Source organism: Hyperoodon ampullatus (assembly GCF_949752795.1).
Source record: "Hyperoodon ampullatus genome assembly, chromosome: 6".
In the NCBI taxonomy this organism is placed as follows: Eukaryota; Metazoa; Chordata; class Mammalia; order Artiodactyla; family Ziphiidae; genus Hyperoodon; species Hyperoodon ampullatus.
This window is the reverse complement of record NC_136919.1, coordinates 76,568,018-76,585,421: the sequence shown is the minus strand read 5'-3', so window position 1 is coordinate 76,585,421 and position 17,404 is coordinate 76,568,018. Positions and strand designations below refer to the sequence as shown.

At 43.7% G+C, this 17,404-nt stretch overlaps 1 protein-coding gene across 1 annotated transcript in view; it reads right to left on the bottom strand.

Moving 5' to 3' along the window:
- The window catches only part of ENTREP1 (endosomal transmembrane epsin interactor 1), a gene marked incomplete at both ends in the record, with an annotated part of 61,843 nt that extends 44,952 nt beyond the window's left edge, over positions 1-16,891 (bottom strand). Inside the window, 2 exons of the mRNA XM_079706835.1 lie at positions 5,203-5,259; positions 16,475-16,891. Of these exons, the coding sequence (XP_079562961.1) occupies positions 5,203-5,259; positions 16,475-16,891 (474 nt within the window). The remainder of the gene's footprint in view (positions 1-5,202; positions 5,260-16,474) is intronic.
- Between the last annotated feature and the right edge of the window lie 513 nt (positions 16,892-17,404).

The following is a 17,404-nucleotide window of genomic DNA, read 5'->3' as shown; positions in this document are numbered from 1 at the left end:
TAATCTAAGCTTCAGGAGGAAGCTGCAAAGAAAAAAAAAAAAAGAACTGGTTAGAACCAAATAGGCCCAAGATGACGGAAGATTTGACTTCTAGTAGATCTTGAGCCTCATTATACGTTCGTTGTAATACATCAGCAGGTTATGACACACCCACCAGCACCATGACAGTTGACGATTGCCATGACAACAACTGGAAAAGCCCACATAACGACTGAAAAGGAGAGCTGCAACAGTTCCAGGTCCAAACCACACTCTGATTCTCGAATAACTCATGAGTGTTCTTCCCACTCTTTCTAATTCCCTCCCTCCTTTTACCTTGACCCCCCTATATATTTGGTGTCTCTCCCCCAAATTGGGTTGAGAAGTGGATTTGAGAACTAGGTTCCCTCTTCTCCATCCTTTGGCCATTGAATAAAGCTTGTGCTGTTCCAGGGTGGGAAGGAGGCTTAAGAGGGAGGGGATATGGGGATATCTGTATACATATAGCTGATTCACTTTGTGATACAGCAGAAACTAACACACCATTATAAAGCAATTATACTCTAATAAAGATGTGAAAAAAATAAAATAAAAATAAAAACATCTTTATAGTTAAAAAAAAAAGCTTGTGCTGTTCCAGTCTCAGCATCAGTTTTGTTACTGGCTGTGCAAATCCAATAGGAGAAAGAACCTCCCTGGCAGAGACAGGGGGTCTCCACCCCGGCTAGGACACCAGCCTGTGTCCAGTCCACCAATTCAGTAACTATCTTATCAAGGCAATTCTGTCTTCCAACTGAGGTGCCTAAGTAAGGCAATCTTTGAGGTCATTCCCAGCACTGAGTCTGTGATTTCTAAACAAGTCTAAAACATTTTATTAGAATGAAAACTGAATGATATCTAGAAAATATAAGGACATTCTTTTAAAATGGAAAATGTTTGCTCTTGATGGAAAATACACAAGTATTCTTGATAGAATACCATACACACACACATACACACACAGATGCGTGCACATGCACACACCCCCAACCTTAATCCCAGTCACAGCCCAAAATAGCTACAAACATTCACAAAGTGTCTCCCAAAATTATTATTTTGTTCTGGACACCTGAGTATTCTATCAGTAGAAAGAAGAAGACCCAGTGAATGAAATCTTCCAACTCTGAGTTTCCATGAAAACTTGAGTTTGAAGGAACTAGGTCAAACTGACCTTCTTTGTTCAAACCAGTATAAACCTGATGTAATCACTGAAACAAACACAAAGAGGGAGCACAAATGTAAACGCTCTCAAAAGGAAGTGTTCAAATGTTCTGGACACCCAACAACTTAAAATGAGAACAGCTTGCCTCTTGAAAGCCCCTAAAGAGACCAACCAGCCCCCTCCCAAACTTCACTACCAAAATACTCTCTAACCACCCTGAAGTGGTGGTAAAAGGTGGTAAATACAAAGTTCAAGTGAACAAAAACAAGTGAGAAAAATTTAAGACAAATGTAAAAGAGAAACTTTGAGAACTACCCAGGATCTGAATTTCTTACTGGTTGCCAAATTAATGCCACCGTTCAAACGTGTGTCCTGAGCACAGTGGTCCTGGGGAGAGACCCCTGTCCTCACAGAACTGACTGACCATCTACTGGGGGAGACAGGTGAGGCACACCCAGGCTACTTACAGACCAAGAAGAAGCCAGTATTCAGTGCTGGGACCCGGTGAGGGGCGCAGAGGAGGGGTCACTGCAGTCAGGGTGGTCAAGGAAGGTCTCTCTCTTGAGATGACTGCTGAGCTGAGACCCAGAAGAGAAGAAGGCAGCCAAGCAAACAGCTAGGGAAAGAAGGTCCTAGGTTTGTGAAGGATAGCCTGGCTGTGTCAGAGTCAGAAGGCGCCCCTGTAGGTCAAGTGTGGGACGTGAATGGCGGTAGGGCTGTGACTCTGACCAGCCCAGCCCGGGTCTGCAAAAACACACGGGCACTTCTGGCTTCTCCAATGAACACAGCCTCCCACTCAAATCATCTGATGGCATATTCCCTAAACTCAGAAAGGGGGATGCGTGGGGAACAAAAAAAAAAAGGTAAAGTATCCATTGAGGGTCACTAGATTATCCTCTGTTCAGAAAAGAAAACTAGACTCAGAGAAGCTAAGTGGCTTGCACAGAGTGACATAGCTCTTCTGTAAATGAACTAGGACTCAAACTAGGAGTGTCTGACTGGTGCGTCAGTTTCTTTCATGTGGCTTTTTAACATAACAAAAGCATTTGGCAGAGGTTATAATGATATACTACTAAGATTCCCGTGGACTGCTTTTTTCCTCTATGATACTGACTAAGGCTCAAATGACCTACTGATATACTCAGAAAGTTTCCCTTGCACAATTCCTGCCAATTAATTTATCTTCTTTATAAACTGATGTTAATTAACATTTCAAAATGATCACTAAATGACCTTCTAAATACATAATTCTTAACAGTCAAAACTTCGAAGCTCAGATGTCCAACAGGCTTATGACTGAGGGTAATTCAGAAATATGACAAAATGCTGCGTAGCAATTCTAAGTTATAGGCATGTGGACTCCTCGTACAGGGAAACATAATAGCTACTAATGTGAACTTAATTTCATATTAAACAGAAAAAGCAGAGCACAACATGGTATGTACAAACTGGTTACAACTTTGTGACAAAGTACATATACTTAACAAGGATGAGAAATACATTTTTATTAAGGTCATTTTCATTTAAAGTTGCTTGAGCTCACATAATAAATTTACAAGGGCACCTTTCCAAAAGAAAACAATGTTAAAGAAAGAAATATTTTAAAAGGTGGACTTTCTTAATATCTGTCTAGAACAAGCACTCATATTCTCTTCACCATTTGGAATTTTAAAAGTACAAATAGCATTAGATGAGATAGTTTTCTGATTTTAAATACCTGAGGTTCGTATTACTGAGCATTTCAATACTGACCCAATGGAAAAGGACAGTGCAAAGATGACGCCCAGAACCAAACATTAGTATAAACATTGAACACCATCAAAAATTTTTCTGCAGTGACTGTAAACCTAGAGAGTTGTTGTAAAACAAACCCCAAGCACTCATAACTCATGCCATAAGACTCATCCAAAGCCTCATTTTCTCCTATCCTGCTAATATATTAAAATGCTGTATCAATCATTTACTCCTGGAAATATTAACAAAGTTTCACCAAATGCAATAATTGATGGACCTGTAAAATGTTGCCTGCATTGTCTTGTGGGTCTGAAAACTCTTCAGTTCAGTTTTTCAAGGTCGTCAACACAGTATTGGGCTCCATTATTCTTACTGTATCCTGAAATGTGCTTCATCTCCTTGTATTTAAGAATTTAACTAGTTTTATATTTGTTACCCATCACTTAGCAAACAGTGGTCTGAAGGACAGCCTGGCTGCGTTATGTATATAAATGGAATGAATTCAGAAAATTATTTAACCCTGTTTCAAAATGGATGGGAGAAAAATAAGAGATGCTATACAGAAAAATAAATTTTTTAAGCATACTTCAAATTGAACTTCCTAAATCCTCTACCTCATCCTTGTAAGTTGGACTCTCCATTGGCATTTGTCTATTTTTTTTATAGTATTCCCTGAATCAAAAGGACATAAATAAAAATAAAGGATGGGAACTTACTAAATGCCATCAAATTGTACACTTTAAAATGGTTAATTTTATACTATGTGAATTTTACCTGAATAACTAAAAAAAGGATAAAGTCAACAACATATGTCTCTATTACAATGAAAATATAATATAGGTGTGATAAAGAGAGAATATAGGAAATCTAAGCAAGGAAATTCTGAGATTGCCCAACCCAAGTACTGTAACAATAAAAAATAATGTATTCATGATTTAAGCTGAGATTTGCTTTGAAAGAATGTGGAGGAAAAAAGAATGTGGAAGGGGTGGGGAATGGGTAAGGGTCTAACTGAACAAGATTGGCTAAGGATTGATAATTGTTGAAGTTGGATGATTGGTACAGGGAGTTCATTATATCATTCCCTTCACTTTTGTGTATGTTCAAAATGCCCAGAGTAAGCCGTTTAGTGGGGTTTTTTTAAGACTGTTTTTTAAAATTAATTAATTAATTTGGCTGCTTTGGGTTATTACTTGCAGCACGCGGGCTCTTCGTTGCGCCACACAGGCTTCTCTCTAGTTGTGGCACGTGGGCTCCAGAGTGTACAGTCTCAGTAGTTGCGGCACACAGGCTTAGTTTCTCTGCGGCATGTGGGATATTAGTTCCCTGACCAGGGATCGAACCCGTGTCCCCTGCATTGGAAGGCAGATTCTTTTTTTTTATTATTATTTTTTTATTTTTGGCTGCGTTGGGTCTTCATTGCTGTGTGTGGGCTTTCTCTAGTTGCAGCAAGCAGGGGCTGCTCTTCGTTGCAGTGCGCAGGCTTCTCATTGTGGTGGCTTCTTTTGTTGCAGAGCACGGGCTCTAGGCAAGCGGGCTTCAGTAGTTGCAGTGCATGGGCTCAGTAGTTGTGGCACATGGGCTCAGTAGTTGTGGCTTGCGGGCTCTAGAGAGTAGACTCAGTAGTAGCACATGGGCTTAGTTGCTCCACGGCATGTGGGATCTTCCTGGACCAGGGTTCAAACCCGTGTCCACTGCACTGGCAGGTGGATTCTTAACCACTGCGTCACCAGGGAAGTCCCGTAAGGTAGATTCTTAACCACTGGACCACCAGGGAAGTCCCAGCCATTTAGTTTTGTTTTGCTTTTTTTTTTTTTTGGAACACGGGCCTCTCACTGCTGTGGCCTCTTCCCTTGTGGAGCACAGGCTCTGGACGAGAAGGCTCAGTGGCCATGGCTCACGGGCCCAGCCGCTCCACGGCATGCGGGATCCTCCCGGACTGGGGCACAAACCCATGTCCCCTGCATCGGCAGGCGGACTCTCCACCACTGCACCACCAGGGAAGCCCTTGCTTTGCTTTTGTTACATCTTTACAATAGATCTAATCCTGGAACTTGAAACACATGTATAGAATTGGGTGTATAAGAAGCTTAAAGTGAATCAGAAAAGCAGCAAAATTATCATCTTACTTTACTGTCATGAGAACATCTGGCTTCTAATATTGTCCATTGTTAACTTCTTTTTTTAATGAACGAGGAAGCTTTAGCACTTCCTCAACAATTTATTTCAACATACTTCATAAACAGCACATTTTACAAAGGGTAAAAATTTATAAGATCAGTACATACCAGGAGTATCATAGGCCGTTTCCAAGTTGTTAATCCTATGATTCCAGAGAGTATCACCTACAAGGATAAACAGGATCATAAATCTAGAAAAGGGACCAATTCCAATAAACTAATCCCCAGTCTCTGAAGTATATATTTTTTTAAAATACTGAAATTTCAAAAGCTTCTAACTCAAACATTTAATATTCCTGTTGATTGTATGAGCCCTGGTATATGGTTTTAGAGTATCTTTCTTGTCCAAGTTCCTGAAACTTTTTCACTGACTACGTATGTTTTTTCTTAAGGTTGGTTAAGAACATACGAACAGAAACTAGCCTATCCTCTGAGTTAAGGAATCAGTATTTCCTATCCAGGTTTCCTGCCCCCAGTAGCACCTAATCTGTCACCAGAGTCAGCCGCATAAAAAGAATGTCTGGCTGCAACCCTCCCTTCATTTGGTGGGTACCCATCCTTCACGGGACAAGTCAATTCCTCAAAATGGTAAACAAGGCCTTTTAGGATCTTCCCCTGCCTACTTCGCAAGCCTGGTTTCCATGTACTCCTGACCCACCCTCCTTCCAGGCATACTTGTCCTTCCTCAGACTGGCCAGGCTCTAGACATTCCAGGACTTTGTGCTTCTCTTTGTCACAGAGTCCTCTCTTCCCAACTCCCCTCCTAGCTGCCTGAGAACTCCTATGCATTCTGCAAGGCCCCAACACACAGTCATCACCTCCGATAAGCCATATTAATCTTAACACCCCACACTCCTGTAAGCCCTCTACATATAACTTTTTCCCCCAAAAAAACTCATTGCATTTTTGTCTTGCCCACTGACTGTGAATGCCTGTCCTGTCTCTCTGAATCCCCAGCTCCTAGAAAAGTGCTTGTCACATGATTGGTAATTAGTAAATGTTCCTGAACTTTTATTCCTCAAAGGCAGAGGGACTACAGTGAGAAATATCTCATGTTGCAAAATGACACGTCAATAAACAATAACCTAAAATCCTCAGTAAAGAAGAACCAGCATTTTGCCAAAACGTAATCTGGAAGACAACATCAGCCTTTTGAATAACACAGTTCACTAAGCAGTTAGGAAAGGATAAGCAAAGTAATTATTCAGCCCAGGGTCACTCTGATGACCTTTGTGTATGTAATAAAGTGCATCTGCTGAAAGCAGTTATGAGGATTTTCTTTCAAGTGCACCTTACACCAAAATCACTCAAATGCACCATTTCACAATAACTATTTATTTAACTACAAATCAGTAAGGATTACAGTGCTACTTGAAACCCAAAGCTCACAGGCCTACCTGCGATACTCTCTGTTCTCCATTTATTGACTGAGGGTAATCATTTCACAACAAACCAGTAGAGGACAAGTCTACCCATTTATATCAAGGACCAAAAAACATATATGGGCAGACAAGAGACAATTTCTTTGTATCACGTCTATGTTTTTTTCCGTTGTGGAGCACAGGCTCAGGACACGCAGGCTCAGCGGCCGTGGCTCACAGGCCCAGCCACTCCGCGGCATGTGGGATTCTCCCGGACTGGGGCACGAACCCGCATTCCCCGCACCGGCAGGCGGACTCCCAACCACTGCGCCACCAGGGAAGCCCTCATGTCTATGTTTAAACATACTATCAGCTGCCTGCTCACTGGGCACTATATCCTTTCATCATCTTAAATTCAATAGGATATTTCCTTCCTCTAAACGATTTCTTCCTGGAAACACACTTGATGGGGCTTGTCTAGAGGGTACGGGTGACATCTACTTACAAATTGGAACTTGGAATCCATGAGATCTTGGGGTCCAGGTTCCTTACTTGGCTTTGAATTATACACACACATGCACAGGGGTATGATATTTACAAAAAAAGAAAAATCATAAAAGATACTCTTCCTCCTCTTCTTTTTCTCTCTCAACAAATACTTCACTGGAAATCACTTCATGTTTACTGGACTAGCTCTCATTCATTCCCATTTAATGTTTACATAATATTCCTTTGTACAACCACTACCTAATGTATTCAATCATTTCCATATTCATGGATATTCACTCTTTTTCCAGTTTTTTGCCCCCAAACAATATTGCAGTAAACATCATGGCCATATATCCTTACAAACAAGTGCTTTTTATCTCTGCTGAATAAAGTCCCAGGAGTAGCACTGCTAGGTTGAAAGGGGCGTGTGTATAATAAGTACATAAATAAATAAAATGTTTTTAATAGATCATGACAGATACAATTATCATTTCAAATGAAGAGTCTCTGGGACAAAAGAACTAAGCTTTCTTTCTTTTTTTTTTTTTTTTTTAAACTTTTTTTTTTATTTTATTTATTTTACTTATTTTGGGCTGCACTGGGTCTTCGTTGATGTGCTGGCTTTCTCTAGTTGCAGCGAGCAGGGGCTACTCTTTGTTGCTGTGCGTGGGCTTCTCATTGCGGTGGTTTCTCTTGCTTCAGAGCACGGGCTCTAGGTGCACGGGCTTAGCAGCCGTGGCGAGTGGACTCAGTAGTTGTGGCTTGCGGGCTCTAGAGCGCAGGCTCAGCAGCCGTGGCACACGGGCTCAGTTGCTCCGAGGCATGTGGGATCTTCCCGGACCAGGGATCGAACCCATGTCCCCTGCATTGGCAAGCGGATTCTTAACCACCGCACCACCAGGGAAGCCCTCTTTCTTTCTTTTTAAACTCAAGAATTTATTTTTTTATTTATTATTTTTATTTATTTATTTATCTTTGGCTGTGCCAGGTCTTAGTTGCGGCATGCAGGATCTTCGTTGCCACATGCGGGATCTCTAGTTGCAGCATGCGGAATCTTTAATTCTGGAATGCATTATCTTTAGTTGTGGCACGTGGAATCTTTAGGTGTGGCGTGCGGGATCTAGTTCCCTGAGCAGGGATCAAAGCAGGGCCCTCTGCACTGGGAGCACAGAGTCTTTTTTTCTTTAAAGATTTTTTTGATGTGGAACATTTTTAAAGGCTTTATTGAATTTGTTACCATATTGCTTCTGCTTTATGTTTTGGTTTTTTGGCCCCGAGGCATGTGGGATCTTAGCTCCCGACCAGGGATCGAACCCGCACCCCCTGCACTGGAAGGAGAAGTCTTAACCACTGTACCGCCAGAGAAGTCCCCTAAGCTAGATAGTTTTCTTCCTCCCTCCCTCCCTTTCTCTTTAGAGAGGACTTTGCATATATGAGCAAACTAAATTTAAAACATAATTGTTGGGACTTCCCTGATGGCACAGTGGTTAAGAATCTGCCTGCCAAAGCAGGAGACAGGGGTTCGAGCCCAGGTCCGGGAAGATCCCACATGCTGCAGAGCAACTAAGCCCATGTGCCACAACTACTGAGCCTGCACTCTAGAGCCCGTGAGCCAAAACTACTGAAGCCCGCGTGCCTAGAGCCCATGCTCCGCAACAAGAGAACACTGCAATGAGAAGTCCACACACCGCAACGAAGAGTAGCCCCCGCTCACCGCAACTAGAGAAAGCCCGCGCGCAGCAATGAAGACCCAATGTAGCCAAATAAATTAATTAAAAAAATAATAATTGTTAAAAATGTACAAAATGTATTTGACATATAAGAAATATCAACAGGGGCTTCCCTGGTGGCGCACTGGTTAAGAATCCGCCTGCCAATGCAGGGAACGTGGGTTCGATCCCTGGTCCAGTTAGATCCCACATGCCTCGGAGCAACTAAGCCCGTGCGCCACAACTACTGAGCCTGCGCTCTAGAGCCTGTGAGCCACAACTACTGAGCCCGCGTGCCACAACTACTGAAGCCCATGCACCTAGAGCCCGTGCTCCGCAACAAGAGAAGCCACCGCAACGTGAAGCCCACGCACCGCAAAGAAGATTAGCCTCTGCTCGCTGCAACTAGAGAAAGCCCGCGCACAGCAACGAAGACCCAACACAGCCAAAAATAAATAAATAAAAAATAAGATAAATTTAAAAAAAAAGAAATATCAACAATCTCAAAATATATGTGACAAAGAAACTTAAGACCTCAGTAGGAAGAAATATAAAGCTTATTGAGCAATATTAAAGACCCAAATAAATCAAGACATGTACCACATTCATGGGTTGGAAGACAAAATACTTAAAGATATCATTTCCATTTGAATTGTTTTGTAGACTCAGCACACACAAATGTTAAATTTCAACAGGATTTTTGTAAACCACCCTTCTTTTTTTTTTTTTTTTTTTTTTTTTTGCATTACGCGGGCCTCTCACTGTTGTGGCCTCTCCCATTGCGGAGCACAGGCTCCGGACGCGCAGGCCCAGCGGCCATGGCCCACGGGCCCAGCCGCTCCGCGGCATGTGGGATCTTCCTGGACCGGGGCACGAACCCGTGTCCCCTGCATCGGCAGGCGGACTCTCAACCACTGCGCCACCAGGGAAGCCCGTAAACCACCCTTCTTTATAGGATGCTTCAAGAATCTACATTCTAGTTGTAGGTGGGAGTTGTAGTTCCATCCACCTCAGTCCTGAACCCCGCAACAAAGGCACACACCAACTTCTACTCAATTTCTCCCATTCTTCAAGATTAAGTAAGCCCAACACACTTGGGGAACCCCGTGAGTGGTGAGATAGAGAAGGGGAAGCAGAGGAAGTAGGAAGCCTCTGGAATGTGGAATAAAAGTGCTGCAGCTGGGGATGAATCCTTTAAGAGCTCAAGACTGAAGGGAATGGAGGTTCACATTTCGGGGAGGGGTGTGCAATTCATGACTGGGGAGAGAGGATGGGGAAGTGAAAGAGGAGGAGGCAGAGTATTCAATGCCTCCGCTTCCATCAATGGCAGCAGCAGCTGGAGCTCCATCAGAAGGGACTCAAGATCCCTTGACACTGGCCTTCCATTACCTCATCATGCTATTACTTGTTCAATTGTGTTCTACACTCACTTGCAATCTCATGAGGGCTCGGATCTCTGAATATTCATTCAAGTACCACTAAAGGCTGCTAGAGGCACTCAATTAGTTATGGCAAGAGTCAACGAACAACTGAGTGGATGATGAATAAATGAATGAATGAAGGTCAAAAACAGGAGATGAACTTGCTCAAAGATGACTATGTAAGCCTAAACGTATTTTTCACTCCTGTGCTTCTTTTTTTTTTTTTTTTTTTTTTTTTTTTTGCAGTACGCGGGCCTCTCACTGTTGTGGCCTCTCCCGTTGCGGAGCACAGGCTCCGGACGCGCAGGCTCAGCGGCCATGGCTCACGGGCCCAGCCGCTCCGCGGCATGTGGGATCTTCCCGGACCGGGGCACGAACCTGTGTCCCCTGCATCGGCAGGCGGACTCTCAACCACTGCGCCACCAGGGAAGCCCACTCCTGTGCTTCTTAAAAGAGTACATCAACAGCAAAAAGCAGCTCCATCAGCATGATTTCCACCCAGTGCAAGATGCAACTTGCTCAGAATAAACAGGCGAGAACCTATTTTCTAACACCAAATTATCTCTATATCACTATAATGAGATTTATTACAATTTTGGTTTCACTCACTTGTGACCCATTCTTTGTAGCTTATGGGGAAAAGCAGAGGCCTTTCTTTTTTTCTGATATTGCAAAGAAGGATGCTAAGATACTCCAGGCAAGAATCACTGTTACCCACCATATGTGGTGAATGTGCCTTAACTTTCCAGCTTAAAAATCAAATCATTAAAGTCAAAAGCATATAATTCTACTACCTTATTTTTCTGTGTTAATCCATTAACATACCTTAGGGCAAAAATGTTCTGAATTGTTTGTCAAAAGTTGCCGTATCTAAACACAGAGTTAAAAAGAGCCATGTTATAGGTGTCCCATATTTACAATATTCACACTTCTTAATAACCTATCTTGCCCTATAGCTTTTACACTGCATATATTTTTTAAATGTATGTGTGCATGTATCATTCTTTATCTGCCCAGGGTAACTCAGTAAAAGATCTGACAAAGTGGACAACTGGGTATTTCTCATGTATGCTTGTTGGTTACCACAATGTCCCACCAAAAAACAAACAAACAAAAAAAAACTAGCCTGTTCACCTTACCTTAATTAAATATTGCCTTGATGTTTAAAAAACATTGATAGAAGTTCTAGTATGTGCCAGGCCTGGGGCTAGGACTCCGCAACGAAGCATTTTCCTAAACGTTCTCTAATTACACTCTCACAAAATCAATTCTGAGGCAAGAATCATCCCACCCATTTTACAGATGAGTAACTGAGGTTGAGAGGCTCAATGACTTGCTCAAGAACTTATCATCATGGATGGACCTAGAGACTGTCATACTGAGTGAAGTAAGTCAGAAAGAGAAAAACAAATATCATATATTAACGCATATATGTGGAATCTGAAGAAATTGGTATAGATGATCTTATTTACAAAGCAGAAATAGAGACACAGACATAGAGAAGAACAAACATATGCATACCAAGGGGGAAAGGGGGTGGGGAGGGAGGAATTGGGAGGTTGGGATTGACATATATACACTATTGATACTATGTATAAAATAGATAACTAATGAGAACCTACTGTATAGCACAGGGAACTCTACTCAGTGCTCTGTAGGGACCTAAATGGGAAGGAAGTCCAAAAAGGAGGGGATATAGGTATACGTATAGCTGATTCACTTTGCTGTACAGTATAAACTAACACAATATTGTAAACCAATTATACTCCAATAAAAAAAAGAACTTATGTGACTCTGCTGTTGTGTAAAATAAAGGACCAAAGAAAATTAAATTTATCTCAAAAGTTATACTTAAAAATACTCCTTCAATATTAAAGTAGTATTTGATGATTATGATAGAAAAAAATGTACTTACTGTTGTTTAACTGGTAGAGACTTTAGAATTTTTGTGTTAGTTTCCACTCTGGACCATTCATGCTTTTTTTTACATTCTGTCATTGTAAATTTTTTTTAATAGGTTTACCTTAAGGTTCACCAGTGTCTGTCTCTTTATAAGGAACTGGAATCTTGCCAAAGAATCACAGACTCAAGGGAGGGGGGACCATGAGTTCAGGTCAGTGACTTCAATAGAGAGACATGAATGTATGTAGATGATAAAGGTTATTAGGGCCCCCAGAGAAGAACAAAAAACAATAACTAATTCTCTACCACTTGCCTGAAATATCTCCCAAGGATCATATACGTCATCAGAGTCAGGAATTTTGTTTTTTGAGGGAGACACGAACCAATGCAGCTCTCTCTACTCTTTCATTAATCTAAAACAGTGTGGCAGGCTGGTCTCCCGTAGTCCCAGTGGAATCTAACTAATATTAACTAACTATGCCTCCAAATCAGGAGCCAGGATAGCGTGGCCTGAACACAGACATGGAGATCCTCCCTCTGCCCTCACCTGGGTCAAACTTCAGCATGTTTTTAAAGTGTCTACTCGCTTAGTTTCATGAACTTTGGGAATAATAATAGATTGAGTCATTAACCAAGGACACCAGCAAGAAAATAAATGATCACAGAGTGCTCAGAAACAATGGGCACATTAAAAACACTCCCTTCAAAGTTGCTGAAAGTAAGTATGTAAAGTATGGGAAAAGAGTCTTTATAGGACTTGTTAATTCTCAAACATATATTACAATAGATAAAATACACCTTCAAGGTTCAGACAAGTGAAGGAAGACTCCAAATCTCGGGCTCGAGGTGAGAATAACACAGCGGCATATATGGAAAAATATTCTTGAACTATAGTGTGTTTGACAAAATAGTCCTTTCAAATGAATATATTTGTCCCTTATGAGCAAAATTTTTGCTGCAGCCAAAAGATTTGCTGACTTAGTTGATACAGCAGACTCAGGCATATAATGGTCATTCAAAGCTTGAAATATGAGGATATCCTTCTACTGTGTTCCTACGTGGGTTTGAAGTAACCTTAGACTTAAGCTGGCACTGCCACTCAACTACCTACTTTCATATGCCAGTCAAACTTCTGAGAGATAAATAAAACATGGTATAGCAACACAATAGGATCTCATTTGGCCATAAACAGGAATGAAGTAGTGATACATGTCACAACATGGATGTACCTTGAAAATGTTATGCCAAGTGAAAGAAGCCAGTCACAAAGGACCATTTGTTGTATGATCCCATTTTTATGAAATGGCCAGAATAACAAATCCATAGAGACAGAAAGTAAATTGATCAGTGGTTGCTTAGGGATAATGGAGTAAGGAAGAAATGGGGTATGACTGTTAATGGGTACAGGGTTTCTTTTGGGGGGTGATGAAAATTTTCTAAAATTAATTGTGGAGATGGTTGCAAAACTGTGAATTTAATAAAAATCATTGAACTGCACACTTTAAATGGGTGATATAAGTAGATTTAAATGGAATGTGAATTATATCTCAAAAAAGCTGTCATAAAAAAAATACTCTGCAGTCCTCAAGTCATAATTTTTAAGCTTTTCTCATAAAAACTTTAGTTTAGCTGTCTTTAAATTAGTTACAATGTGCTATCAAGCTCCTTCCTTTTAACTATTAAGCCCCTTTCTTTTAGAAATATATTCTGAAATATTTAATGCTGAAACTACAATACTGGAGATTTGCCTTAAAATAATCCAGTGGGTGTTACCAAGGGGGAGTGGGTGTGAGTATACAGTGACCATGTAAATGTTGATAACTACTGAAGCTGGGTGACGGGTCAATGGGGGTTCTTTCTATATTTGTTGAGATTTAAAATTTTCACAATAAAATTTTAAAGGTAGAGTGGGGTTCTTAAGACTTCCTGGTCACTTCTCTGCTGTCTCTCAAGTCCACTTATATTTTCTTTCTAAAAACATACATGTATTGAAATATTTACAGGTGTAATGATGTGATGTCTGAGATTTGTTTCAAAATAACGTGGGAAGTGAATCTGACAAACGGACTAGAGGGCACGCTGAAGCTAATTTCTACCCTGCTTAGAACACCCTTCCTTCTGGAGTTATCAGAACACATGGAGGGAATTCCCTGGTGGTGCAGTGGTTAGGACTCAGCGCTTTCACTGCCGAGAGCCCGGGGAACTAAAATCCCACAAGCTGCCCAGTGCAGCCAAAAAAAAAGAACACATAGAGCCGGCAGCAGAGCCAGAAAGAGGTACAGGAGATAAAACAACTGTTAGAGCTGGGTGAGGGGTATATGAAGAAGATTCATTGTACGGTGTTTGAATAAATTTAAAATTTTCCATAAAGCAGAGTTAAAAAAAAAAATCTCTCTCACACACATAAATTCAAAAGGTATGCTACTGCTGAGACTTTTTTCCTGCAACACCAGGAAAGTCATGGGACTTAATGCCATTCTCAAATCCTATTCAGTTGTTCTGGACATGTACTATCTGTTGGTTCTGTTGTCACTTTGCAAATTCTGAGGACAACCTCAGAAACAGGCCACAACAAATAAGAATAACAAACAGTTGCAAGTTTGCGTATAGAGTTGGGGGCACAATGTGAGGAAAGGACCCTGTGGAAGAGACTCAGTTCCAAATCACTCATTCTTTCCCTGCTCTGGTTTGCTGAGCCCCAGAGACAAGGATGTGCCCAGCCAGCAGGCCCAAGCTAGCAAGCAGCCTTTATCTTCTGGCCGATTCCTCTTTTTTTTTTTTAAATAGTTCATCAAATCTAACTATGGCTTGACTGACATCTAAAGTATATTTACCTCTGAAATAATTCACAATAGTACACTGATTTAGGGTTTAATTTTAGGAGGGAAAAAATAGTTTTCAATAATCCTAAACTAGCTATCTTTGAGAAGACAAGAGATTATGATTTTACAAAGAGCAAATCCCTAAAAATGTATGCAACAGTCACTTCTGGCCCATGGTATTTAGAGAAATAAAATGCAGCCACCATTTGGCTGAATTTAGTCTGACAAGTGGACTAAGGAGCATAACGGATCTAATCCCTACCCTGTTGGGAATACTCCTCTTTCTGAAGTTTTAAAGGACTCCCAGAGGCCAGTGGGAGAGCCCAAGGGTAGGGCCAGGAGGGTGGGATTCCTTTTACACGATGCACAGATTGTGAATTCCACCCACCACAGTATGATCATCCAGCATCAAAGTATTTCAAAAAGAAGAACAAACTGGCATCAGTTTAAGTATAAAATGTCAGGCCAGGTTCTAGGTACCTAATGTTCTTACAGTTCTTATTCAAACAATTACTTTGGGTTCAGTTAGTTCTCCCTATATTCTTAAAATTTGGTCTTGAATCTGGGTTTGTGTGGACCTGCAAGGACAATTTTCAGCCATTCAAAATACACATTCATTACAGATCTTAGTAAAAACTATAGGCATTGCCAGGCTTTTAGATTTAGTTTAGAGAAAGGCCGTTTACTTTAAATATTCATCTTCCACAATCATTCCACGAAAACCTATTTCCAGGTCTCTCAATCCTCAGCAAACCTCAAGACGCAGGATGCCTTGGAAGCTGTGAAATCGTTAGGAGGCAGGGATGAGCAGCCACCAGTTTCCATAAACGCTCGAGGGCAGCAGCCTTTTGCCCCAGAACAGCCTTCCCTGTCGGAGGAGGCAGGGCCGGTAGGGCCTGTACCAGAGTGGGGCAGACATCTCCGGCTAGTTGGGACTTCGGCAAGCTCATCCACGATGGGTTCGGGTTCTGGAGAATTAAATTCTGCCCATCAGTCTGCGTGGCTCCAGGAACCTAGTGCGGGCTTAGGGCCCTCCTTTAATGACCAAGTACGTGGGTGCGTTCACACACCCTGTTATTACCTCCTAAACTCGTCCCCAGATACAGTGGAGCTACCCTACACCACCAGACACTTCACATTTACTTGTGCCTTAGTGCGGAATAAAAACAAATGACGTGCGCCAACCTGTCACTTCATCCATCCCACAAATACTCCTACTATGTGCCAGGCACTGCTGATACATCAGTGAACAAAACAGATCAAGATCCTTGCCCTCCCCGTGCGGACCTTGTCAGCGAAGTAAATACTCAACAGCTGAAAGAAGTTTACTCATTTTCTTCCCGCTTTTTTGTCACCCACCCCCATCCTTCCAATCTCCCAAAGAGCCGGAAATCGGGTTTATTCTATTAGTTTGACAGAAACAACAAAACCCTTTAGCCTACAAGGAATAGACACTGTCCAGGTGCAACCCAATTCACCCCAGAATTCCTCTCTCTCTTACCCCTTTTTTTCCCCCCAGCCTCAACGCCTCCAAAAACTTCAACTGGCCTGAGGGGCTGTGCTCCCGAAGGGCAGCCCTGGGGCGATCAATCACGGGGCAGTGGAGGCGAACGGCCCGAGCCCCCCGCTCCCCGGGTGGGCCCTGCCGAGGCGAGCGGGGCACGCGCGGCACTCACCGAGGAGCCGGCCCAGAACGGGCACGAGTTCTTCACCTGCGGGGAGTTGCTCAGCGACAGCGCCCCAAAGCTGAGTGCCACCATGCAGCAGCCCAGGATCAGCTGCAGCAGACCGAGCGACAACAGCGGGCGAGCGGGCAGCAGCGCCGAGCCCGGGGCCGCGGCGGCGGCGGCGGCGGCAGCCCGGCGGGAGGAGAGCACGGGCGGCGGGGCCAGCACCCCGGCGGCGGCGGCGGTGGCCGCGCAGCGAGGCCGCGCCGGGGGCTGCAGCGCGGCCCGGGGCCAGCGCGGCCGTAGCGGGGGCAGCGGCGGCTCCTGGGCGGCGGCGGCCGCGGCGCCCGGGCCCCCGGCCTGCGGCCCGCCCGAGAGCCCAGCCACAGGGCAGCAGGAGCCCGGGAGCACCACGGGCAGGGACATGGACGGGCGGGGAAGGAGCGGCCGGTGGCGGCGGTAAGAGGACGCGGAGCGGAGCCGCGGGCGCCGCGCACTGGGCAAGCGGGCGGGCTCCGAGGCCCAGGGGGAGGGAAGGAAATGCGCAGGGCCCAACCACTTGCTGCTGCTGCTGCTGCTGCCGCCGCCCCGACTCCCGCCGGCCGCACCCACCTGCCAGCCGGCGGGTCCGCCTCCGGCCGCCCGGGCGCGCCCCACTCCCACCCGGGCACACCCACGAGCGCCCTTCGCTCACGCCGCGCAGCGCCGCCACCCTATGGGGTCCGGCCGAACCCACGCTCGCTCCCCGGTCTCCAGGAAAGGTGCCTGCCCTAATATTTAAAATTGGTCCCTCGGGCTAGGAGGGAACGGCGGTCAGGGCGCTGAGGTACAGGCAGCTGAAGGTCTGAGACTGTCCCCACCCGCCAAGCTGGGGTGGGACAGGAGCGCCGCCGAAGTGCTGTGGACCCTCGGCCCCTTCAGGTCCAGCCCAGAGACTCT